This window comes from Centropristis striata, chromosome 14 (assembly GCF_030273125.1).
Source record: "Centropristis striata isolate RG_2023a ecotype Rhode Island chromosome 14, C.striata_1.0, whole genome shotgun sequence".
Taxonomy (NCBI): Eukaryota; Metazoa; Chordata; class Actinopteri; order Perciformes; family Serranidae; genus Centropristis; species Centropristis striata.
Window position 1 is genome coordinate 29729373 of NC_081530.1, and position 26477 is coordinate 29755849.

At 38.4% G+C, this 26477-nt stretch overlaps 3 protein-coding genes across 5 annotated transcripts in view; 2 read left to right on the plus strand and 1 right to left on the minus strand.

Moving 5' to 3' along the window:
* On the plus strand, positions 1-11741 carry brd2a (bromodomain containing 2a). Of its 3 annotated transcripts, none has more exons than XM_059349426.1 (12): positions 1-3426; positions 4644-4950; positions 5333-5470; positions 5717-5867; positions 6031-6230; positions 6362-6919; positions 7227-7355; positions 7507-7698; positions 7806-8068; positions 8306-8625; positions 8991-9119; positions 9597-11741. In XM_059349426.1, exons 1-12 carry the CDS (start codon positions 3395-3397, stop codon positions 9722-9724), a joined length of 2547 nt encoding a protein of 848 aa, XP_059205409.1. In that variant the 5' UTR covers positions 1-3394; the 3' UTR covers positions 9725-11741. The 3 variants fall into 3 exon arrangements, with proteins under 3 accessions (XP_059205409.1, XP_059205410.1, XP_059205407.1); XM_059349427.1 differs by having other exon boundaries at positions 5717-5858; XM_059349424.1 differs by having other exon boundaries at positions 1-1194.
* A 3478-nt stretch (positions 11742-15219) lies between these two features.
* On the plus strand, positions 15220-20726 carry hsd17b8 (hydroxysteroid (17-beta) dehydrogenase 8). Its single transcript, XM_059350232.1, has 9 exons — positions 15220-15600; positions 17338-17540; positions 17711-17827; positions 18670-18765; positions 19121-19206; positions 19516-19600; positions 19704-19746; positions 20387-20461; positions 20558-20726. Exons 1-9 carry the CDS (start codon positions 15555-15557, stop codon positions 20575-20577), a joined length of 771 nt encoding a protein of 256 aa, XP_059206215.1. The 5' UTR covers positions 15220-15554; the 3' UTR covers positions 20578-20726.
* A 2823-nt stretch (positions 20727-23549) lies between these two features.
* The window catches only part of col11a2 (collagen, type XI, alpha 2), a 51188-nt gene continuing 48260 nt past the window's right edge, over positions 23550-26477 (minus strand). The window contains exon 65 of the mRNA XM_059350224.1: positions 23550-26439. Coding sequence (XP_059206207.1) covers positions 26293-26439 — 147 coding nt within the window. The 3' untranslated portion in view covers positions 23550-26292. The remainder of the gene's footprint in view (positions 26440-26477) is intronic.

A 26477-nucleotide genomic window follows, 5' to 3' on the forward strand; every position in this document is an offset into this window, starting at 1 on the left:
TTTTTTTAAATAGATTTTATCATTAACAGGTGATTGTGTTTGTATTTTCAAACTTAATGTAAGATTAATTTTGGTTTGGATTTCCTAATCTTGTCTTCAACGTAATTGTCGGTGTTATTGTCTTAGTTTATTTGTTTACGTTGTACAAATGTAGTCTGAGGTCAGTGAAGAAAACTGCTGTGTCATTCAGTGGATAGTTGGTAGTTCTTATGGACCCGTCTAGGTGTGGTCTTTTTATTATCCGTTGAAGTGAATGGGACCTCCGGCCTCGTCGTTAAACATGCATTCCGAATTGTATGCTTGGACTTTATCCTAGGAACTTACTACTTTAGTGTTTGTGGGAAATTGAGGCCTTGTTTGGCTTTGTTCTCAATGTGTGGCCTTTTTTCCTGCAGCAGAAGAACGTTATTTATCTTGGTTGTCTCTGTACGCGAAACACGTTGCGTTTTGTATGTTTTGCTTGATGTTTCAACTCGCCTTTTGTAAATAATTACATTATAATACGGTGTCACTGTACTTAAAGATGGCGGCTATGCGCCTCTTCTGAAAGACAGAAATGCGGATATTCTGGTAAGCAGAGAGCTCGTGGGAGAAGCTCTTGGCTCTTGGGGGGTACACGTGACCCGGAGGAAGAACCAATGGGCTGCTTGGTATTTACCCTGGAAGCCCGCGTTACAACCCTATTGACCAATCCCCGCCGTGGCTTTGCACACGTTGACGTAATGTAATATGATAAGGAGGAGGGTGGTTTCGGTGCCCTCGCGTTTTGCACAGGATTAAATGGCGCAGCCAGTTACAGACAGCACTTAGATATCACGGAATAGGTTGGGCCAATGGTATTGCGCAATTTCCTTGACAGACAGCAAAAACTTGCGAATAGGTTGGCCCGAAAGATTGCCCGTGACGTCTCAGTATCTAGGGGTGTGGTGACTTTGACGGACATGGTGAGTAGCCAATAGAAACTTGGAGGGCGTGGACATTCTGAGGTAGCCTGTCCAATAGGGTGGATGGTCGGTCTATAAAAGAACGGGTGTAGTCGCATCGTCGCCATTTCAACGGAGCAGATTAAAGGAGTTCGCCGTGGCGGGGAGCGGAGAGAACTGAGGAACAGAGACGGATCCAGGTCCGAGTCTAGCTAAAAACAGAATCCGGATCCATCCTGATGGATATGGCTGTTAACCCGCTCCTTGACAGGTATCTACCGGTAAAATTGACTCTCAGCTTTCCATCAGAGGGATTATTGTAGACGTTTCTTACGATTTTTTCAAAATATCATTGCTGGCAGCCTGTGTTTGCTGTAATACGAGTGAAGGAGGGAAATGGACAGTGAAGGTGCGGCAGGAAGAAGTTTGTGTCGCCGTTAAGTGGAATAAAATATAAATTTCATGTTGAGGAAATACAATGCGTTTGTGGGTTGAAACCATAGACTGTATAAAAGGTTGAAACAAGCTGCGGCTGTTGTTCGCACTCCGCCGGCGCCATCTTCGGAGCGCCTCTGCTGTTGGCCGCTCTCTCTCCCGCTGCCTGGCAGTCGGTGCAAGCATTAGCGTAATACACTCAAAAGGGTTTACCCGTAAAACGGTAGCCCGGCTGCAAACTTGCGTGTCTTGTTTTGATAATATACAATGGTAATTATTGTTTAACCAAGTGGTATTTTGCATGCATTAATTTATCTGATACTACTTTCGGGCACACTAAGTTACACAGTTCGCTTGTAGTAACAATATAGTGTATGCTCGCGGCTAACAAGACCATAGTGTTAACTACCATGAGCAGTAATATGCTGAAGAGGCTCGTGTGCGCCCTTACACCGACATTTCTGTGTGTTTTGCCGGGTTGTTATTGTAGCCATGTGAAGGCCAGGTGTTGTTGTGATCACTGCTACGTCGGCAGTGTATTAACCCATTTAATCCCAGATCTTTCCCAGACATGAAAGTATCCAAATCATGTGTCATTAGTACTCCTTTTGAAATAATTAACCATTAGTTTAAAAGACTTTTATGGGAAATAATAGGTGAAAAAGTGTGTTTTATGTTCTGTCACAATAGTGACTGATGGGATAAGATGTTATATCTACCATTTACCCATCAGGCTGTCTCATTCTTCCAGAGTTACCAGACTAACTGAAGTTCCCCTCGGGGATAAAAAAAAGTGATTTTGATTTTTCAATTTTTATAGATTTTATCAATTTATAGACAAATTTAAAATTCTATTACTGGTAGTCTCCAACATTGCCACTTATAATAACATTCTAGTGTGGCCTACATTATCAAATATACAACTATACCTATATATATATATATATATATATATATATATATATGTACTGAGAGGACAATAGAGCAAACAAAGTAGTTATTGGCCTAACTCAACATTGTTAATTTATTGTAACAGACATTTTCACTTTTGGACATTTCCAATGTGATGAGAGGAGGAGAACATCCATCGGCTCAGAGCAGCTTTGTTTGACATATTCTGAAGGAATGGAGCCTTATAACTAAGAAATGTGGGATTAAATGGGTTAACACAGCGAAGGGGTTAATGCGGCTACCCATGTGTGTTGGGTGTTTCAGTTGGTTGCCTGGTTACATCGTTCAATGTCACTCAACTCAAGCTTGGTAGCAACTGTATTTTTTTAGTTGTTTTAAAGGTTTTACTTAATTTATAACATAACGCCAATGTACTTATATTATAATTAACATTTGTTTTGTTTGTCTTGGTCACCCATACCCAATTTTACTCATATTAATTTGTTAATTCATTTTACAGCTAACATAAAAATATGTTTTTTGTTTAGTGCTGTTAATGTTATGTACATGATTACTTTTCCTTTTTAAATAATAAAGTACACTAACTGTCAAATGTGTTTCCAAAAGTTGTATCATTCAAAACAGAAGATCGCCTTTTAAAAATAAACAATTAGATTGTAAATTTTCTATTTCTTGCTTATAGCCATGTCTGCATACTATGTAAAAGTTTCTACTGTTAAATTTACTGTTAATCTAATTTTTTCAGTATACTGATTAGGGTGGTTTGGTTCACACGTGCTTCAAAAGCCTAGGGTACATATAGTAGATTAATTTGATACTATCAAGGTCCCACTGTAAACATCAACATTTACTGCATGATACAAACAGTAATACGTCAAGCTACATTAGGGGCTTCAAAGAGAATCTTAGTGTGCAGACAAATCCATGTAAATTTGCAAAGGGAAAATAAACAGAAGTATATCTTACCAATACCAATTGGTATTGCCGTAAATGTTTGATAGGAAATTGGTTTTCCCGCAGATGACTCCTGTTCGCTCTTGGAACAACTTTTGTTTTGCAGTTAGTGTCAGTAGGCCAACGGAGATGGACTGGTGAGTTCATATTACAGACAGCAGAGGGAGTGGATGCTTATGTTCCCGTCATCAAAGTTAGCCAGGTATTTTTTATGATGAGGGAAATGCATTAATTTGTGATCGAACATGTTATTGAGCATGGTGTCTTACATCCTTAAGTATTTGTAACACTGCAGCAGTTCTGACCAAGTAATACATGGTGTTGATTGGGGGACATTTATTAACTCATGTAAGTGTCTGGTTTTATTAGTTAAAAGTAATGGTAACATGACCATGTATACTGCAGCTCAGGGTTTGGGGGCATACATTTAAGCCCTGTTTAAAGCACTAATATTCTCAAGGTAGTGTATAACTGACGTCCTGGAGGCGTGGTCTCATTCTTTCTAGGATTTAAAAGACAATTTTTATACATATTAAGAACTTAAGATCAGATAACCTTGTAATGTTATCAGTGGTACTAAAACTGGACAAGCCAATAACAGCTTACCAGGAACCCCTGATGCTGATTTGCACTAGTTCAGTAGCAAGGCTGCTTATAAAGATGTGAGTTGTATCAAGTCTTGCTAATAATTCCTCAAGTTTGCAGTGGCCAACAAAACATCCGGTGCTGCTGATAATGTAATAAAAATATTTTATTGGATGTTACATTATTGGCCATGTTATGAGAGGGTATGGGTTTTGACATGAGAATGAGGTGGAGTTTCTGTAGGTCAGTGAGATTGACTTAAGGAGGAGGAAGTGGTAGTCATGCCTGTTCTCCTGGGACTGGGGGTGCTGAATCAGCGGGAGTAAATTCCAAGTCAGGCTGGCGTGTGCTTGCTGAGTAACACCTTAAATGTGTGACTGACTATGTGCCTTGTAAAGGGAATTCATGCTTTATTTTTGTTGATGTTTATAGGGAAAGCAGGATTGTTCAAGTTTGATAGGATAACTCGCAATGAATGCCAGCAAGAAAGATCTGATATGTCACGATGATACTGAGAAAATTTGTTTTTATAATAAATCCATGATTTACAGGACTGAATATACAACACAAATGTTGCAGCTGATATTGAATGCATATTCCAAAATAGAGGCCATTAGCAAATTAAGTCTTTTGTTGTGATATGATTTTAGGTTCTGCAAATGCAGGCAGTGTGACTAGCTCCATGATTTTGGTTGTTAAAGTTGACAATATGAGTTTGTTGAGGTGAAGAGCAAGCAGAGTTCCGCATGGGATAGTAATATACATTTTTGTGTCACATTATTATCTTATGACAACTGCCAAATAGTGAACTGGTCTCTTAACTGCTCTCCACAGCTCCCTTGTCGGGGTTGATGTTGGCATCATGGGAGTCACAACGATGGACCAGGGTTCTGGCACAGCTGGAAAACGCATAAGAAAACCTTCACTGCTTTATGAAGGCTTTGAGAGTCCTGGGATGCCGCCCCTCTCTCACATGGCTCCTGCTGGGCCACCACAGCCCCCGGTGAAAGACCCAAACCGCCAGGGGAAGATGACCAACCAACTTCAGTTCCTACAGAAAGTCCTGCTCAAATCTTTGTGGAGGCACCACTTCGCCTGGCCCTTCCATGAACCTGTAGATGCGGCCAAGCTCAACCTGCCTGTAAGTGTGAAAACAAGAAATGAGACATTCACTTCCTTCTGTCGAGAGGAGAGACCAACCCTATTTCTAGAAACCTCATACATTTTCACAAAATAAGAATGTTAACACATGTGACAATATCACTAAAACAATAGTGGTGAGATACATACTATCCACTATTGCATCACACAGGTTTGTCAGGTTTTACTTCTTTACTTTTTACTTCTAGAAGAAATCTAACAAGCACATATCAAGGACATTAAATACCAGTCCCATCAGCCATAGACTTAATTATACAACTTTTAATTGATTTGGTAACCACTGAGGAAAACTATTTTCTTGTTATGCCAAAATTGGTCAATTTTGCCACTTTTTCTGATCCTGTGTCTCTGAAACTCTGCAGGACTATCATAAGATCATCAAAAATCCCATGGACATGGGCACCATAAAGAAGAGACTAGAAAATAACTACTACCGCAGTGCCAGTGAATGCATGCAGGACTTCAACACCATGTTTACCAACTGCTACATTTATAACAAGGTAAGTGTGTGTGTGTGTGTGTGTGTGTCTAAGAAAGATTGAGTCTTAGACATCCTGGCAAAATATTTCTGCTGCTATGGTAGCATGGACATAAAGTATACATGCTGATTAAAAAAAAAAACTGTAGAATAACAAAAAATGCAAATTCAATTTTGGGGAATAATTTTTATTAATTGTAGGTATAAAACATTGATTGGCTTGAACTACATCAAACTTAATCTTTCTATGGTTGTTTCCATTTTGCAGCCTACAGATGACATAGTTCTGATGGCTCAGTCTCTTGAGAAGGCTTTCCTGCAAAAAGTGGCTCAGATGCCCCAGGAGGAACTAGAGCTGCCTCCTCCCCCTCCACGGATGAAAATCGGCAAACCTGGCAGAAAAGGCAGAGGTAATGCAAGTGAGTACTGAGTGCATGTGGTCTCATAGAGTCCAGCATTTCAAATATGGAAGTAAACATATAGTACAAGTATATAATCTTTCTAAATGCACATACATATAGAGCACAAACCATTTGACTGAATATTTGTATTTCTAAATCTTCGCCCTTTCCTCTCTTCTAGTCTCAGGAGGAGTGACAACAGCTCATCAGGTCCCAGCTGTTTCCCAGTCAGTATACTCACCTCCCACCCCAGAAACACCAGACTCCATCCTGTCTACCCCCCCACAGACACATTTGACCAAGAGCTTGCCCCCTATTCTTACAACTGAACAAAGCATCCCTTCTATAACTGGACTGCCTCCCACACAGCCCACAGCTAAGGTAATGTATGACATTAAACATGTTGTGTTTGTGTTCTGACAATTTTATAGTCTTTTGAATAAAATTAATCAACACTTAACACCCCTTTCTGACTCACCCTCTCCTCTTTATCTTATTTTCTTCCATCACAGAAAAAGGGTGTAAAGAGGAAGGCGGACACAACGACCCCAACGACTGTAGCCATGCCCATCATGAGCACAATGGGTGTCAGCGGCATCAGCATGGGGATGGGTGGTGGGCATGACTCTCCTCTCACCCTCACTTCTCTGGGGGTGGACCAAAACTCCAGCCTGGGGATGAACCAAGGCCATGGCCTCAGCCAGGGCATGAACATGGGAATGGGGATGGGATTGGGATTGGGGATGGGCATGGGTATGGGAATGGGGATGGGGATGGGCTGTGGAACGGTGATGATGGGTACCAAAACACAGGGGGGGCGGAGAGGAGTGAGTGGACGAGCCATCAAGCCACCCAAGAAGGATTTGCCAGACTCCATGGTGCCACCACCGGTGCGCCGCAGCAAGCTGAACCCCCAACTCCGCTACTGCAATGGGGTCCTGAAGGAACTGCTGTCAAAGAAACACGCAGCCTACGCCTGGCCTTTCTACAAGCCTGTCGATGCCTCGTCGCTCGGTCTTCACGACTACCATGACATCATTAAGCAGCCCATGGACCTCAGCACCATCAAGGTACTCACTCAGGGAAATCACACAGCAGTCAACATTTGTCAGAAAATATCAGGGTTTCATTTGTTTAGTAAACAATAGACTGGGTTAACAGAGTATAGAATTCTGGGAAAGAAGGGGCAAGACTGAAATGATATTGCGATACCATCTACTACCATGGGTGGAAAGTATCGCAAATTACTCTTACTATGTACATCCAATGTAGCCATCTATTACCTAAGTTAATTAAAATGGGTACTTAGAGTGTCACCAGACAAAGAGGGAGATCCCTTTTTTCTTGGCTAAAACTCTTGTCTCTTATTGTCTTTAGCGGAAGATGGACCTCAGAGAGTATCGTGATGCTCAGCAGTTCTCTGCTGATGTGAGACTGATGTTCTCCAACTGCTACAAGTACAACCCCCCCGATCATGATGTAGTGGGCATGGCCAGAAAACTGCAGGTAATTCACTTATTCCAATGATAAAATTTATAATTATTGTAGTTCTTAGACGAGCATAATGAAGTTCAAATGCTTGCTCTTACATCTCCCTAAATCATCAGGGTTTTTGTATTTAAATTGGTTCACTCACATTCTGTTTATTACTTTTTAGGATGTCTTTGAGTTCTGCTTTGCTAAGATGCCAGATGAGCCTCCAGTGCCCCCTAGCTCCTCATCTTCCTCCTCCTCCTCTTCATCATCATCTGAGAGTGAGCTCAGCAGTGAAAGTGAAGAGAGCGAGAGCAGCCCAAGCTCTGACTCTGAGGAGGAGAGGGCAAACCGGCTGGCAGAGCTGCAGGAACAGGTTTGTTCTCCACTTCATGTACACAAATAATATCATGTAAGGAGATAATTTAGTTCAACCTCTCCTGAGTATTCCATTGACATATTTGTCTTTCTTTCTCCCTTCAGCTAAAGGCCGTACATGAGCAGCTAACTGCACTCTCGCAGGGTCCCATCGTCAAACCCAAGAAAAAGAAAGAGAAGAAGGACAAGAAAAAGAAGAAAAAGGTAGAAAAGGAGAAGCATCGGAAGATAGAAGAAGAGGTGACGCCTATTAGACCGCCCAAGACCCCCAAGATCACCAAGACTCCAAAACCCAAGAGCAACCGAGGAACGGCAGGTCCTGTGGTGCCTGTGAAGAAGGCACCGAGCAAGAAAAACAACAAGAGCAAGTGAGTGCTGACACCTGCTGGACAATGGTGGATTTGTATGTTATTTACTGGGGCATGTGGAAGATGTCCCAGAAATTAAGCAGGAAAAGAACCTTGTTTGAGCATAAAGTCAGAAAGTTTTTACTATGTTGTAAAATGTGTATAGAGTAGAACAACAGTCATGTGATGTAATAACCATTATTCTGTGGTTTGTAATGCTCTTATCCCTAAATCTTCTTCTGTCTTGTCTTCCATTAGAACCAAAAAGCCCAGCATGACGTTCAGCATGCCTCAGCCAGTCCACGATCCTATCGTGAGTCATTACGACTCTGATGAAGAGGAGGAGACGGCTCCCATGTCATACGACGAGAAGCGCCAACTCAGCCTGGACATCAACAAGCTGCCTGGTGAGAAGCTGGGCCGCGTTGTTTACATCATCCAGTCACGTGAGCCCTCGCTTCGAGACACCAACCCTGAGGAGATCGAGATAGACTTTGAGACCCTCAAGCCGTCAACACTGCGAGAGCTCGAGAGATACGTCATGACGTGTCTGAGGAAGAAGCCTCGGAAACCATATGGTTAGTAGAAGATCCTGACATTAATGCTGTTTTGTTCTAATCCTGCAGATGTGTTGGTTCACTTTTTAAAAACTGAATTTCAATTGTGTCAATGTCATCTTTGATATTGCACAAGTTTTGGGGATTTGTGCCTACTGTTTGATTTAAAAAACCAGAGGGAATCGGTGTAAAATAGAGATTGTTTCAGTAATTCTTGGAAGAAGTAGAGCATAGGGACAGAAACTTTGACACTTAGACTTCTTGTGGCCTTTTAAATTCACAAAACACAACAGCAGTTGCTTTAAAGTTCAGTGTAGGCTGTCCTCTGTAAAACTTCAATAATGTGGTACAATTATTGATATTGTGTCTTCCCTGTTTCTACGCAGCAAGTAAAAACAACATTGCTGGCAAATCTCGGGAAGAGCTCGCTCTGGAGAAACAACTAGAGCTGGAGAGAAGGCTGATGGACGTCAGCGGTCAGCTGAACTCTGGGAAGAAGCCTGCCAAGACCAAACGTAAGTCCTCCATACTGCTGTCTTTTCTCTTGACAGCAGCATAGTGTTAGGGGTAAAAATCATTTAATATTGATAATAAATATAAGCTCCCAGATGTTCAAACATAAAGTGGAAGATGAAGGTTAGGTGAGGATTCTTTACGTTGTTAAACAATCCTGATTTATTCTTTTTCCTAGTTAATTTTTTAGGGTTTGCAAAATCTTGAAAATATAATGACTAAAATTTTGCATTTCTCAATAAGTATGTGCTTGAATACTAAAGTAAACGTTTTATTAGCTAGATAAGCCCTCTGTTGATCCTTTTTCTGGAAACTAGCATTATAGCGTTATATAATTGTGATCAAAGCATACAACCACATTTATTATAAACAGCTTATAAATAATAATAATAATAAATGTGCATCTCTCTGTTTTGGTACTAAAAGATGAAATGCTTTAAGTTATGTCATCTAAAAATGTCTTTCTTATCGTTCTCCAGCAGAGAAACCTGCAACAGAGCAGCACACCCAGCCGTCACGTCTCAGCGCCAGTAGCTCCTCCTCAGACTCCTCCTCATCCTCCTCTTCCTCCTCATCCTCAGACACAAGCGACTCAGACTCTGGCTGAGAGGCAGAGGGTTTTCATATGACAGGGTCATGTGAGGGACCCTGAATGTTTCTCTTCCCACCAAGTGGACTGAACTGCAGTAGAGCTACTGACGACAGAGCCGCGGGACGGATCAGACGAGACCAGCACTAGGCAGGACTGGTCCGACTCAACAAGTGTCAAACCATGAACGAGAGATGGGGCTTTCCCTGCACTCAGCTCATTCATCCAATCCTGTCCTCAGACACAGAAACGTTCAGAAAGGATGGAGAAGTGGAGACTAATTGTAAAGTCCTGCCGTTCTCTGGAGAACTGGCTTAGCTGGGCCGAGCGAGGGACGCTCCATCTCCTGCAAACAGAAGAAGAGTGACGCATGTGTTGGAGGGATAAGGGTGCTAGAGCCAGAATCTGTCTTATTTCTGGAGATAATTTCCCTTCTTCCTGTGCTCCCTGTCTTTATGCTGTATAGATAAGGTGTACAGTTATATAAATATCTATTTTTCTTTTATAAAGAAGCATTTTATGGAGCTAATTTATTCCCTCATTCTGGGAACCATGAACTGGTGCGGGCGGAGTTGTGTTTTAGTTTTTGTTTAATTTTTTTTTTCCTTGAGTGACAAAGGGGGTGGAGGGGGAATGTTTGTGTGTGTGAATGTATGAATGTGTCACGTATGTGTTTGCATGTGCGAGTGTGAGATCCTCATAGTTTTGACGCAGGCGTTGAAAATCAGTCTGCACGCAAAAGCACCTTGGTTCAGTAGAATACAGAATGCATGCAATACAGAGGAGCTGACAAACATCTGCATACTCGTGTACTACTTTACTGCATCCTTGTGTACTCATGTACTTGTTTAAAGGGTTGGCCACTGTACAGAATTGTGACATAGTTACACATCAGTTTATACAAACCTATATCTGTTCCCATGTGTGCTGTCTTTTTTCACCAGTTTCAATTTCTCTGTAAACATGTTGCTTTTTTTTCTTCTTGTGACCAATCTGCTAATAAATTGTGAGGACGTGTCTTGTCCACTCACCCGTGCCCAAATAACATCTTGGTTCTTTTGATTTCTTTTGGTGTTCAGGTTCAGTTTGATTTGTGTCACAAAACATCTGATGAGACTTGAGGATTAAAAGCTTTTGCTGGATCTTTTATTCAAGAAGTTGAAGCGTTTTGGGTAGATTTTCCCCAAAGGCCATCACTTTCTAACACCACGGTGTCACAAAAGCAAAACTGCTTTGTCATTGTAACGACATGGCCTTTGAGATCTATGGCAGCTTAAAATGTTATTGTCTGTAATAACTTGAGTTTTGTTAAAGAGTAAGTTTACTTATTTTTTGTGTTTGTGTGATTTAAAAACAGCAACAGGTTGGGAAGTTCTCACCAGCAACACTAGACTGTTGATGGTGTCATTTCTCTTCTTTAGCCTCTTCTGCAGTTGTTTATTTTCCCATTTTCTTTTCTTTAAGCTGGTGATAGTGGCTTTTTTTCAATTTTGAGATCCAGCAGCCAGTTTAGACAAAAAGTTGGTTTAATGTTGTGAGTAATAACAATGCACTGTTTGTTTGGTGGTACTACTAAACAATTTTGTGATTTTTAGGTAAGCTTGTGTGTCTTTTGTGTTCTTTTAAAATCGCCTATGGCTTGAGATTGGAGCATTGTATGTTTGAAACTGATTATTTATTTAGAAGTTGAATGGAGATTTTTTTTCATAATACTGAAATTAATCAAAAGCTTTTAAGTCAAAATCTACTCTATGAAATATGCACAGATTAACTGTCAGGATTGTAGAAGTGTACATATTTTACAGTCTCAATCTTTGAGCATGTTTTGGTTTTTCCTTCAGTAACTTAGTCGAGCTTTATCTTTTGTCCAGAGAAGATTTTTTTTTGGGGGGGGTGGGCTTCTGTTGTAAAACAAAATACTCCAGTTGTCAGTCTTACTTTTCTGAAGTTTGTCAGAAATCTAAAAGCCTCTGTACTTGACTCCATTATTCACCTGAACATCTGTACATAAATAAACTGAGACATGTTCATCTTTTCACTGACTGGGGGATATTTTTATTTACAAATAGTGGTTTTTGAGCCCAGACTGAGCTCCTACAAGTTAAAAGTCTAAGAATATAATTTATAATTTTACTTCATGTTGTAAATTATTAAGCTTAAAAGGCTGATTCATCACTAGCAAACACTGGATAGTAATGTTGAAAAAGCACGAACAATCCTGAAGCCTGAATCGTTTTGTCTTCACTCTCATGTTTGTTTGAGTCATTTCAGTGGAGAGGAGAGAAGTTTCTAACATCTGTGACACTGTTAAGCTGCATCCCGCCTGTCATCTGTCAGGTACGACACTACAGTGGCTGCATATATATATATATATAATATTTATGGTGGGAGTTCCGACATTTTACATTTTCACAGAACCTATTTTACTCACATTTATCATTTCCATTGGTTATTACATTCATTTGGTACTGTTACTGAAAGTAACATGACTTCATGTTTCATTACACTTGTCAGCCGATAAAGTCTTTCAAGCTAAAAACTTAGCAATTGTCACACTGATTTAGTCAAGTTTAGTTTTTACAAATGTGCTATAAAACATTTAAAACTGGCCAAATATTTTTCACAGGTGGGCTGAGAAGAGGCAAGTCTGGTCAAATGAATTTCCTTTTATAGCTTTTTGTAGTTTGTAGTTTCAGTAGTTAACTGAACAAATATGGCAAAAAGAAATTGAACTACTTGTATCACAATGCAAATATTAATGTAGCACCAGCAAACTACTGCAAAATATTATGTCCAACACTCAGTTTAAATTATTATAATAATTATAATTATGTGTGATGCCACATAGATATGTAACTGTACTGTATACACACATTTTAATGCAGTGTTTTGGTAAAAGATAAGAGCATTTTCAGCACAATTTCATTTTTTTTGTCTTGGATTACAGCAGCAGTTTAACTTGGTTGCACTTTGATTATTGCAAGTGCTTACTTTCCATAAAATCCTCTTCCAAGATAATACTGTCAAAAATCAGACGAAGCAAAGTCAGATGTTACTAAGCAACAGGATCAACTCTTGGCAAAGACAAAAGAGCTCAGTCGAAACATTGAGTTCTCTCCTGTTCTGCAGAAAAGTACAGCAGAGTACAGCAGAGGTTTTAGTGGCGACCACATTACTGCTACATTTTTTTGCTTCATGCACCTTGTGAATTACTGAATAATAGCATTAAAAAAAACGTATTTATTAAAGTGTTTATTTTGATAAAATTGAAAAATGAAATGAAGACTGATTTAAAAAAAAACAAAAAAACAATGTACATACAATACGAAGCTTTGTTTAAGTGTCTATGACCTTATAGACAGATATACAGACAGACAGACAGACCAAGAAATATATGAAAGAGTTAAATCAATTAGATTTTGGTAGCCTTCTAGCTAGCCAATTTATACTTTAATGGTTCTAATGTAAGAATCCGTTATTAAGTACACAAATGTGCTTTCTAATTGAAAATATATAAATCCACTGGAGGGCAGTGTGATTGTTTGATATCGAGGAATGAAGGCTGATGAAGTGTAAGAAATGGTAAAAACTCCATAAAGGAAAACCGTTGTGGTGTTTATCTGCCTCTGTATGCCCTATTTTGGAGAATAAAAACATATTCATGACGTGAAAACACTAATATATATTAATGAATATGCCATTTTTAACCGTTATTATTATTATTATTATTATTATTATTATTATTATTTTTTTTTTTACGTCTACATCTTTATATTTGTAATCACGATGCCCTCTTGTGGCCACAACCAGTAACTACAACACCAATATCAAGTTACACAGAATAAGATAGTAAAACGTCCGGTGAATCCTTTCAAAATAAAACCACGCAGTGTTTACATGCGATTGTATTGTATTGAGTTACAAACACTGTCATTCATTACCATAAACTCTACCAAGCTTCAAGGCAGACATTTTAAATGTTCTGGTGAACACATTTGTAATAGTTTTGAATATAATATATTTATAGAGGACAATCGAAAACTGTAAGGAAAATGTATGTATGGTTTGTTAAAACAACCTACATATTGACAAATAGACACAGTTACAAAGACATACTTCCGGCAAACCCTTTCAAAATAAAAAGTTGAAAACAATGTAGTTACCTATGGTAGTTACGCACTGTGTCCACCGGAGGGCAGTGTTTAGATAGATAGATGATAGATAGACAAATAAATATATGAAAGAGTAAAATCAATTAGATACGTTTTGGTAGCCTTCAAGCTAGCTACCATTAAAGTATAAATTGGCTAGCTAGCTAGCTAGCCAATTTATACTTTAATGGTTCTAATATAAGAATCCGTTATTAAGTACATAAAATGTGCTTTCTAGTTGAAAGCTTTATTCTGAAAGTGTTTACCGGGAGCAATTTTGATATTTTTTCGATCTTTAGATAAAAAAATAAAGAAATCCATTGGAGGACAGTGTGATTGTATGATATCAAAGAATGAAGTCTGTCTTTTACTATAAAATCTACCAAGTGAAAGAAATGACAAAAACTCCATAAAGGAAAACCGCTGTGTGGTTTGTCTGCCTGCTTATGCCCTCTTTGGGAGAATTAAAACATATTCATGACGTGAAAACACTAATATATATTAATGAATATGCCATTTTAACCGTTTGTTTTTTTACGTCTACATTTTTTGTATTTGTAATCACGATGCCCTCTTGTGGCCACAACCAGTAACTACAACACCAGTATCAAGTTAGACAGAATAAGATAGTAAAACGTCCGGTGAACCCTTTCAAAATAAAACCATGCAGTGTTTACATGCGATTGTATTGTATTGAGTTACAAACACTGTCATTCATTACCATAAACTCTACCAAGCTTCAAGGCAGACATTTTAAATGTTCTGCTGAACACATTTGATATAGTTTTGAATATGATATATTTATAGAGGACAATCGAAAACTGTAGGGAAAATGTATGTATGGTTTGTTAAAACAACCTACTTGTTGACAAATAGACACAGTTACAAAGACATATTTCCGGCAAGTCCTTTCAAAATAAAAAGTTGAAAACAATATAGTTACGCACTGTGTCCACCGGAGGGCAGCGTTTAGATAGATAGATAGATAGATAGATAGATAGATAGATAGATAGATAGATAGATAGATAGATAGATGTCCACCTTGGTGGAAATTTGTCTTTGGCTTCTCCAATATATAAAATACATACATGACACACATAAAAACATACGATCACACACATAAATACATACAATCTCTGAATAAACATTAATATACATAAGTAATAAATAACACGTAAAAACACTAATATATATTAATGAATATGCCACTTTTAACCGTTTTTTGTTTTGTTTTACGTCTACATCTTTATATTTGTAATCGCGATGCCCTCTTGTGGCCACAACCAGTAACTACAACACCATTATAAAGTTAGACAGAATAAGATAGTAAAACGTCCGGTGAACCCTTTCAAAATAAAACCATTACGGTGCTCGTGAGGTCTGATTGTGACAGCTGTTACGGCTAAATTTTGTTAGGCACCATGTTAGACTAAAGATATATAGATAAATACATAAACTCTGTCTGTAAAGTGTATGTTATTAATATACTGTTGCGCGTTCGTAGTCAGCGTTAGTCTCAAGTTTGGGGAAGCCCTTTTAATGCTTCTTCAAGACTAGTAGCTAGGCTAACTTCAAGGGTTTTGCTCGCTAGCCCTAAATCCACTTCACATAGTCCTATATTATGTTAATCCTAACATGAGAGGCAACAAACTGGGACTAATATAGGACAAAGGTTACCCAAAGGAAACAAACCCATCATGGCGGCTGCTACAAGACTTATATCAAGGTTGACACTGGTCACTGGTAAGTTTGTTTTTTAGCATGCATCGTTCAGTGTGTACAGATAGATTAAGACACTTCAAGGATGTTCTTTGCAGGATATTTTATTTAACATTTGTCGTCAATATACGTTTAGTTTGTTTTCCTACTTAACCCATAAGTGCACTCCATAAGAACCCACGTTGGAATGGGTGTAACAAACACCTTAAATCTTCTATAATCTCCCATCTTCAGCTTTATGCTTGACCTTAACTCACTAACACTCTGGTGTGGTGGTCATGTGACTGTGACAAGAAGTGACTTCTCCAAAATGTGGCTGTGGCTGGAAACAGAAATCTAAATAGAAGCTAATTTCAAAAAGCTTATTTTTTGTTACGAGGTTAAGTTTAAACCCATTTAACAATTATATTCCGTTAATAGGGTGTCTTGTTGCATTTAACCCTATTAGAGTTTGCTATTTGTTTTTATTTATTATTGATTTATTATTATTTTGTTACTTAAAAACAAATCTGAAAAATAATTTGTTGTTAAACAGCACTATTAATGTCACAAATTTTTAATATATGGTGTGGAGATGCAGAGAAAAAGGCATATTTGTGTTTCTGTAAGCAGAAAAGGTGTCAAGTTTATTCATATTAAAATGAGAAATATCATCAAAATAAATACCATAAACGCCCATTGTGATATTGTGTCAAATCACAGATCTTTGACATTTAGGGGTAGTATTAAAAAAACACACATCATAAATGTGTTCTATGTGGTCCACTTGGTCTGTGGTATATCCCCTATAATTTCTTTCAAGGATAAATGGGTCTGGGTTCTTATGGGTTAAGGATGTTTCTCTTTGCAGGATGTTTTCTTCAACGTTTGTCGTCAATATATACGTTTAGTTTGTTTTCCCACTTAAACATACTCATGCTACCTATGTAACCTAACATGGTACCAGTTTGGTAAAGTTGCTGACTCACATACAGTAGAGATATTTAATGTTCAGTTTATCTCTGACCTGTGACATTCAAAAAGAAAATGAACGTTACTACCTGGTTCATGGCTAATTAAATTCATTTTAACGTAGAGTAAAATTAAACTGCCAATGTACCTTAGTGGTCTGACTCATATAATAGAGCATCAATGATTATCTTCACTGTCGTCTAATAATCTGTAGATTCATTTCTGGATTAATCACTTTGTCTATGAAATGTAAAATGTGTGTCCCAGAGTTCAATTCTTTAATTTTCTTATTTTGTAAAAAAAAAAGCCATATCCTCACATTGGAGATCCAACAGCCTGTTTAGCATTTCTGCTTAATAAATGACTAAATAGTTAGATGAATAGATGACTGTGAATAGTTAGACTGTGAACATGTCTGTTTTAATAGGATACAAAAGTTCCCTTCACTTGAATTTGGATACTGAAAGTTTAGTTTGCTGGAAGGAAGAATAACAATGCATATAAACAAAACAAAAATATTACACAAAATAGATAAATATAGTTGAAACAATACATTTGGGCAAAATCAAGACTGGAGCAAAGAGATACAGATGGGTGTTTATTTTACATGTAGAGGTGAGCCTCTTGGCCAGGCAAATGGAGAAATAACTTGACCCTCTCCCTATTAACATATCCATCCGAAGAGGATTCACTCTTCCCTCTGAAACCATTCATCTCTAATAAATATATAAAACAGGTGACATTGTTTTGGTCGACTCAGGCCGTCCTGCTCAGGTGAACCTCTGACTTCACGCTGCTCTCTCCACACAGGAGGAGGAAGTGGGATTGGACGGGCGGTGTGTCAGCGCCTCGCCTCCGAGGGCGCCTCCGTGGTGGTCGCTGACATCAGCGAGGAGTCGGCCAATGAGACTCTGGGGGGCCTCCCGAATGACCTCAGAGGACAGGGCCACATGGCGGCTGTGGTGGACGTGTCGTCTAAAGAGAGTGTAAAGAAGCTGGTCACAAGTATACAGGTGTGTGACAGAAAAACACCAACACACACTCAGGATGATGATTTAATGGAGACATATACTGTACATACATGTTACAGTCTTGACTTCATGCTAGAATGATGCAGGACTATTGTATGTGTCTTTTGCCCCTCTTGGTTACTGTTAACGGTTCATGTCCTCTCCCTCTGCAGACTCACTACTTCCAGCCGCCCTCAGTGTGTGTGAACGCAGCAGGCATCACAGAGGACAACTTCCTGCTCAACATGGAGGAGGACCAGTTTGACAAAGTCGTCCAGGTCAACCTGAAGGTACGCAGCCGTGATTCATGGGGTCTGTACCACAAAGCGAGGTTAGGGGGTCATCCAGCTATGTTAGGGGCACACTGTAACTCTGATCTCCAGGTTTTTCACAAAGCTGGCTCGCTTTTAATATGATCAGATACAAACCTGCCAACAGCCGACGACTGATCGATGAGATCACTGAAAAAGTTCAATCATCGGTCAGTAGAATCGTTTTGATTTTCCTTGCAAGAGGAGGTCTCACTCAAATTCAAAATCTGGCATTTTTTGTTGTTTTTTTATTTTCAGTTTTGTACCAACTTTATCTTTAATTACTCAAAGTTTATTTTGGTCAGTCTTGATGCTTTTACACTCTTATTCTATTACTGCAGCTCAAAATATTATCAGGCACCTTCATGATAAGAATTAGAAATACATAGTATACTCTGTTGACTCAAAATGTTAATTGGCTTCCAAAAGTGTAGATTCTGTTTAAAACTAACGTTTTTATGTGCATCGTATATCCATAATGGTTTATCCATCATCAGACAAAATAAATAAACAAAACAAAATACTCACTTGCTGTATTCTAAAGACACAAATAATAATTGTGACACATAGTCTGAGCTTTTTTTTTTTTTTTACAAATAATTCCTGTTTGAAACTTCTTATTCTACTTTAGTTATGTGATTATTTTGTTTACATATTAGAAATCACATAGTTTCTCTCTCACTGTAACAGATACACAGTGTGTGGGTCAAGGTAGTTTATTTCCCAGGTTATGAATAATTATAATAATGCTGAAAGTTAACAGAGAACAGAACACAGTGAAGTGATTTATTAAATCATCTTTCCTCCCGCGTCTCTTCCAGGGTTCATTCTTGGTCATTCAGGCTGTTTCTCAGGCTCTGGTGGCCTGCGGAGCACCCAAAGGATCCATCATTACTGTTGGCAGCATCGTGGGAAAGGTGAGATACCGGCAAGCCGGCAGGGACATCGTCTCTTTATTATTTAGCTGAAGCTCTAATGTTTTTTTCAGAAAGGCATGAAAAAGTTGCAATAGCAAAAGCCTGATACTCGTCAACTGTTAAAGGTTAAAGTTAACTGTATGAAGGTTTTTAAAGTTTACATTTCCCAAACCAAAAGATACAAGAATAAACGTATTTTAAAACTCAAAATCAATGCCAAAGTTGTTTTAAAAATCACACACTTCAAGTCTTTATTTCCTCTGTGAAAGTGTATGATGTGAACTCCGGCTGTAATGTGAATGTGATGCAGCACTTCATCACTGTGTCTTTGTGTCTGTGTGCTTGGTGTTTGTAGGTGGGAAACATCGGACAGGCAAATTATGCCGCGTCTAAAGCAGGAGTGGAGGGTTTAACCAGGACCGCTGCTAAAGAGCTCAGCAGGTGAAGAGAGTTTAATACACTGACCAGATCAATGTGATGCAGTGATAAACTGCAGTGAGCTGGTGAGAGAATACAGTAAACATACCAGCCTGAACCTTTGGTACAAGAAAGAAAGAATACGTGGGTAAAAAATAAAACACATTTAGCTTCACTAGTAACAAGCTCCAGCACAAGACTGTTGCTGCAGTTTGAAATGTCTGGATCAAAAAAACATCATGACCTTCAGAGCTGATTAAATTTAAAGTATTCAGATTCTTAAAAAAAGAAAAGAAAAAAAGAGTACTATGCTTTCTTTCTCTTTGCCTCCAGGTTTGGGATTCGGTGTAATTGTGTGCTGCCTGGTTTCATATCGACTCCGATGACGGATAAAGTTCCAGAGAAGGTTATTAGCAAGGTACAGCAGCACACACACGGGTACACACAGATTTAGAGACACTTCTTTCCATCAGGAGTGAACTGGCCCTCCTCATCTCTGCACCGTGTTATTTGTGTTTCAGATGAAGTCCTTGGTGCCTCTGGGAAGAATGGGTGAGCCTGCAGGTCAGTGAAGACTCTTTAACATCACCCTCATTTGTTTTTACTGCAAACCTTTATTCTTCATGTCATAAATATTTGTGAGAACATAAGAGTGGCTGGACATTCATATACAAACAGTAATTTACAGTCTTAGCACAGCTAATGGTGACTCTGCTACTGCTAGTGTTCACAGCGTACTGTTGTTATCTACATCACTGCTGTCTCCTAAAGCTGAGGGAGCGTTTCAAGTTAAAAAACCTGGAAATTAAAGCTGATGGAGTTGGCATTTAAAGCAGTTAAAGTTGTTAACTTTTATAAATATATGCTTGATGTAACTAACAGTAATACACAAAACAGATCATCTAAACTAGGCAGCGCTGAGCAAATCTCAATCAAGATTCTGTTACTGCTTTGTCTATTTCTCACCTCAAATGTTCTCAGAAACCCATATTATGGGTCTGTTTAGCTGTAAAAGGAGAGCTTAGAAAATATTTTCCTTGTACTTCTGGAGAATATGTGTACTTCTCCAGACTTTTGGTCCTTCATCTTCCTTCAGTTTTGATCCTGTGTAGTTTAATTAAGGAAATATATTGTATCTGGTCTACATACATTGTTTTGAGACGTCATCTCACTGTTTGCACGCCTTCTCTTTGTCCTCCTCCAGAGGTTGCTGATGTTTGTGCCTTTCTAGCTTCAGATGACTCTCGATACATCACTGGAGCCAGTGTTGAAGTGACAGGTACGGTGTGATTTAAGTCTCTCACAGCTGCTTCTGTAAAAACACTTTTTTTAATTTCTATTCATCACACTGAACCTGTGTGTCTGTCTCTGTCAGGTGGACTTTTCATTGGATAGATCAGCTGTCCGTCACACTGATGATCACCATTGGAAGAATGATTATTATTATTATTATTATCATCTTTTATAAATGTGGTTGTGGATGTGTGTTATACTGTGTAGCCACTTTCGGTGCCAATAAATGCCTGTAATTTTTCTGAACAAAATGTTGTTGTTTCATTTGAAAGTATTTAACTTAAACCTTCAGCGGTCTTACACTTTCTTTCTTGGTCCATTCCAACCTGGTTTGAAGACCAGATTAGATGTGAACCTGGCACTCCAGATCTACTGATATTTTTCTCAGATGCACACTGACAACTCGTATCTACAAAGCTTCTTTCCATTTTCAGTTCTCTGAGCTCCTTTTCATCTGGAGGTTGGCCTTTAAAACACAGTTAGAAGAGTGTATGTACAGACCTCTCCATGTTCAGGAGAGCTGCACTCTCCTAACTTCAGTTCATCTACTTTTTTTCATCTTATTTTTGGCTCTTAAACATTATTGAAAGTTAAAGCAATGGAGAAGGATTGAGCTGCAGACTTCTTTGAGTCACTGTGTTATTTAACTGCTTAGCTTCTTGTGATGTTTGATAAGTGAACCTAGATTCTTGGCTTTTAGAATCAGCTCAGAAGTACAGATGGTTTACCAATCTTTCTTTCTTTATGCAGGCCCAGAAGTTTCTTGCGCTCTGTGCTGTCACTGTTTTCTTTCATGACCACATGCAAGTTTGGTTTTAGAAACACGGCCGGCACTTCTTAAGACCGGCAACAGTACATTTAGTTTGTCAGGTGCACTATTTCCAAATCTCCAATTTCTTACCCCGCAGTGTTAATAAAAGTGAAAAACTATGTAGTACACCCTTCCTTCTCCTTTTCAATTGTATGAAGATGAATGATGGTGCATTTGTTGTTGAATATGTCAATCCATTGCCCATGAGGAAAGAAATAAAGTGTAAGCTACAGTAAAGGTTTGAATATATATATATATATATATATATATATATAAACAAGATGATAATGTGTGTTGCACTACGATTACCTCAAACTAGTCAAAAGTAACATTAGTTTGTACCGTCTGAATGTTTTCTAATGCTATGGCTAAGGGTTTTAGCTTCACACTAGTTGTTCATCTTGATAAATCACAGCCAGTTATTTGCTTTTCTTGATATAAATATAAATATAATTTAATTTCTCTCACTCATAGTGTCTGCATTACAGTTTTTCTCAGTTGCTGTAGTACATTTCTTGAATCCTTAACATTTGCAAAACAGTAAGTGCATTTCTCTAAACATTTTTTTCCAAACAGCACCAGCAAAAACCTCTAACTCAGAATCTTTCTTTTTATTTCTCAAAGGAAATATTTATGTGAGTGAACATGTCGATGCCATCACAGTGACAAGTCCTTGAGTCATTGTTTACCAACAAGGAAGTCCAAACGATTTGTCATGCTGTCAATACAACAGTGTACTCTGTAGTTATTTTCTCATATATGTACAATTATGGCTAATAATGATTGAAAAATGCCCAAAGATGTTCTTCTGCTGTATATATCACTTTCAACAGTATTAAGTTACTTATTACTGTATGTGGGAGACTGACTGTAACTGTAACTTGTTGACAGAATAAAAAGACAGTTTTACAGTAATGCAGAGAACAAAGGAAGAGCTGTACATGCAGCGCTGTGTGGAGAATTACAGTGCAGTCTTTAAGCACCTCCTGTAGGGCCACAGATTCTCCACATCAGGATGGAAATCCTTTGTGATTTCTTCCCAGCTGTTGGTCCTGTTCATTTACTTGTTATTCTTCCATTGTCAGAAATGTTAACACTGTATTTTGCTCTGTCTGTTGCTAAATGAATGTTCATCAGATGCACCTCTGAGTTGTTTTAGAGAACTGATTGATTATTGGTTGATCTGACACTTCATACTTCATCAAAGTCAAGATTCCCCTGAAATCATTCATCCATTCATTTTTCCTTGTTCTGTTTTTGTTTTAATGTATAAATAAGATGTGTGGATGGTGTGGAGAGTGAACAACTTTGCAAGTAATGACTCAGCACATTTTTATCAGCATCAAAGAGCCAAAACATTTGCAATTTATTTAAAATAATGAGAAATGGCATTTATGATGAGAAGATGTGGAGATTCAACAAGTAGTAGAATTCCAATTCTGATGTCAGAAATTTATCAACTGAGAAAAAGGGAACTGAAAACAGCCACAAGATGTCAGTGTGGCAAACTGTAACACATAGTAATAAAAGTAATTGTTAAGATGATTAAAAAACAAAAATATCAATTTTAATGACATGAAATGACAGTTTAATGGGAAACTATACCATGGCTTTTTATGACCTTTTGATGGCTGACGATACTATGACACGTGTTTGATAACACATGTGTTGATAACACATGTCCCCCCCCCCCCCCCACACACACACACAAAAAAGTCATGTATGTCGATTTTTGTCAAAAATGGTAAAATTTAAAAAAAAATTTTCATCAAATTTTGATGACATAATATAATAAGACTTTTTTTGTGAAATTTCGACGACATAATATAATAAGACTTTTTTTGTGAAATTTGGATGACAGGTTGTACTATGACTTTTTCATGAAATTGTGACAACATTCTATACTATAACTTTTTTAAAGAAAATTTGATGACATACTATGTTATGACTTTTACTCACAAAAAGCTTTTGACAATGGACTGCTGGTGGTAGGTCATGTCATAATATGTTGTCATATTACCTTTCTTCAGCTTCCTTTACTTCTTCGTCTCTCGCTCTGTCCACTGAGTCCACAAGAGTTAACAGACGATTATTTGGTTAACTGTACTTCTATCCCCCAGAGTGCACTGCCACCACAGTTATAAACTACTGTATAATGATATACATCAACTATACATACTTATGACACAGGTTTGGAAGAAAAACAAGAGTCAAGAAGCTCTTTTTAAAAGATTATATATTACAGAAACAAGAATTTAAAAAAAATTACTTACACACATTATAAAATAATACTTTTTTTCTCTTTTCAGCACCATGTTATTTATGTTGAAACATTCGTCTTCAACACAATAAAAACAAATGCTTGAGGTCATTCTCTGTGGAGAATCTTATGGTCAGATTTATAAATGTTTTGGTTTTGGCCACTCCGCCCCACTTCCCTGCTATAGTGACAAGAAAAAGTCAAGCAAATAAAAAAACAAACAAATAAAACCAGAACCCTTGTATGATATCACCCCATAGCCACGTTATACTTACAAACAATAACCGTATTAATCACTTTTAGTCCCAAGGTGGCTTACAGAGCTGTCTCCTCCCTCTCACAACCTTTCTCCTACTCACTGTAGTCTCAGATAGAAATGTAAAAGATAAGAGGACTGTATGTCCGTATTTATAGCACCTCAAAGTAGATCAATATAGAGGCTCACACTGTATTTCTGTGATGCATTTCAAAGCCCAGTGAAGCAAGAATCTGAGCCCGAAACCAACACAGACCAAGTCAAACAGTAGCAACGACAAGGAAATGTGACAGAACTGGAGAGTCACCATTTAATCATTACAGAGGAAGCAAAATTTAACAGCACAGTACAGTTGTTGAAAATACTAAAAAGGGATATTACAAAAAAATATGGCCACAGATTCTTTGGTTCTACAAATGAGTTTGGACAGGGTGTGAACAGAAGCACCATAACTCAGGCTGGCAGTGAGTTTAACATGAGAGTCACTCGCTTCACTTGACCTTCAAGTGTCAGCTACAGGAAATAAATACAAATGAAATATACCACATTTGACTGGAATATTTGGTGGTTAGTGTATTTTTAATCTCAAAGCACCCTGTTTATTTTAAATAAATACAATAGAATATCACTATTTCTGTACAAATGGAATGTAATGCACATTTTCCCCAGTAAAAAGCTTCATGAAATTGTTAAAGAGACTAAAGAAAATGAAGGACTCAAAATGAATACTAAAACTTTTATACTTTGGTATAATTAGCACCTTGCCACACAGTTTCTTTCAGTAAAGCATGCATTTTATTCACTGCTGTATAAAAAAGGAGGGAACTTTGAATCTCATATACATATTTAAACCCTGATGATGTTCTGCACTCAGATGCATAATCAGAAAACTTAGTCTGGGTGGAAAACAATAATCAAAGTACCCAGAATGTGACTCAGCAAATGCCGGACTGGTGTATGATAGCGACTCTGATCCATGATCTAAAGAAGAAGAAGGCACCAACATGCAAGTACAAGAGCTTCAAGTTCAGCACAGTTTACAAAAAAATAATGGCTTTTAAATTCACTGATCTAGGATCTTCTATCCTGCCTCACTGCATGCAGCAGGTTTTGTCCAACATTAACAAATCAACAAGTCAAACAGAGTTTCTGCTGCTCTCAGGGCTGTGGAAAGATTCCCCAGTTTGAGAAAGAATAAATCCTACATCACACTGGACTCCATTAACTTCACTGTATGACACCAGAACGTTTTTTAATCATCAGTTTGAGCTGTGAATCACATTTTTAGAGTGTTTTAATAAAACTGCAAGTTGAACATGACAAACATTTTTACAAAGAGTAGAAAATTCACTGGGTGGCAGCTTTAACAAGACAAAAAGACCCAGCTGGTATCATTTGGTTAATTCTCTCTTTTTATTCTGGGTGAAAACTGGTGGCTTTAGTTCTTTGGTTCTTTTTTACGTAATAAGATAAAAGCTGAAAGTTACTCTCTGTTTTCAATGTGAGCAACATGGCTGACAATCACTGGCTTTCCATTACCTTTTTACAGAACCAGACAACCAGATGAGTTAGCCCGTACAGAGATGGCCCAAAGGTTTATGTTAGCCACAGGTGAACATTTGCGGCCATTCTTCGGTCAGAGTTTGGTGTCTACTCTTATAATTTGATCTGATTTTGGTTAATGAGTAGAAACAGATAAAAACTTGATTCAAAACCTTAAAATCTGAACAGCTTTATTTTTTTTTTATCTGAAAATGATTTAATGCCAAACCAGTGAACCAAAACACATAATTTAACTGTTCAAAACATCACAGATGCAGACAGCTACATGGAAGCCTCTTGCACCTTTTGTTGGTCATATGAGTGACTGTCAACCCCGTTGCTCGCAGTGTAAACGTGGGATTAAAGAGATAGAAATAATGTCCAAGTGTGACCCTTTTTGGAAGGTGGAGGGGGGAGGTAGAGCAGGTGAGATGAGTGGAAAAAAAGAGACAGCGGGGAGGAGAGAAGAGTGAGAGGGGAATCACAGACGGGGGGCTTCAGGCTTCAAGTTACCGGCCTGTCCTCTTTCTCAGGCCGGCCACTTTCGCTGTTGGTAAAGAAAACACTGTTTCATTCCGAAGAACACTCTCTCCTGTTTTTTTCTTCCTTTCTCGCATTCGTGCGCCCAAGCGATGGTCTCCTCTCTGCGAGTTCTTGATTTCTCTCCTCTTAACTTTTTTTTTTGACGTCCATTAATTGTTGGGAGGATGTTGCTTTCCCCAGGCACGTACTTGAGTGTGAGTGCATGTTTGTCTCACAACAGCATCTGCATGTGTAAGTGTGTCTGTGTCTGTGGGTTTGTGTGTGTATTTCATATCATTTACAAGTTAATTTACAAATTACTGGGCATGTATGTTTATTATATATAAGTGTGTCTCTAAGTGCATGTGTGTGTGCGTGAGTATTTTCACGTGTTGTTCGTTGCATGATGCGTGTATGTGTGTGTTTTTAGCCTTGGAAACAGACAGGTCCCACTTCAAAGCCAAACTGCTGGTTGCTCTCCCCAAAGTCTGACACCTTGATATCCAGCAGAGGAAGATGCTCCACTTGTGGTGTGTTGATCTCCAGGACTGTCCTGTCAAAGCCCTTACGATACTGCAGAGAGAAACAAACAGAGAGGGTTGGAGTTAACA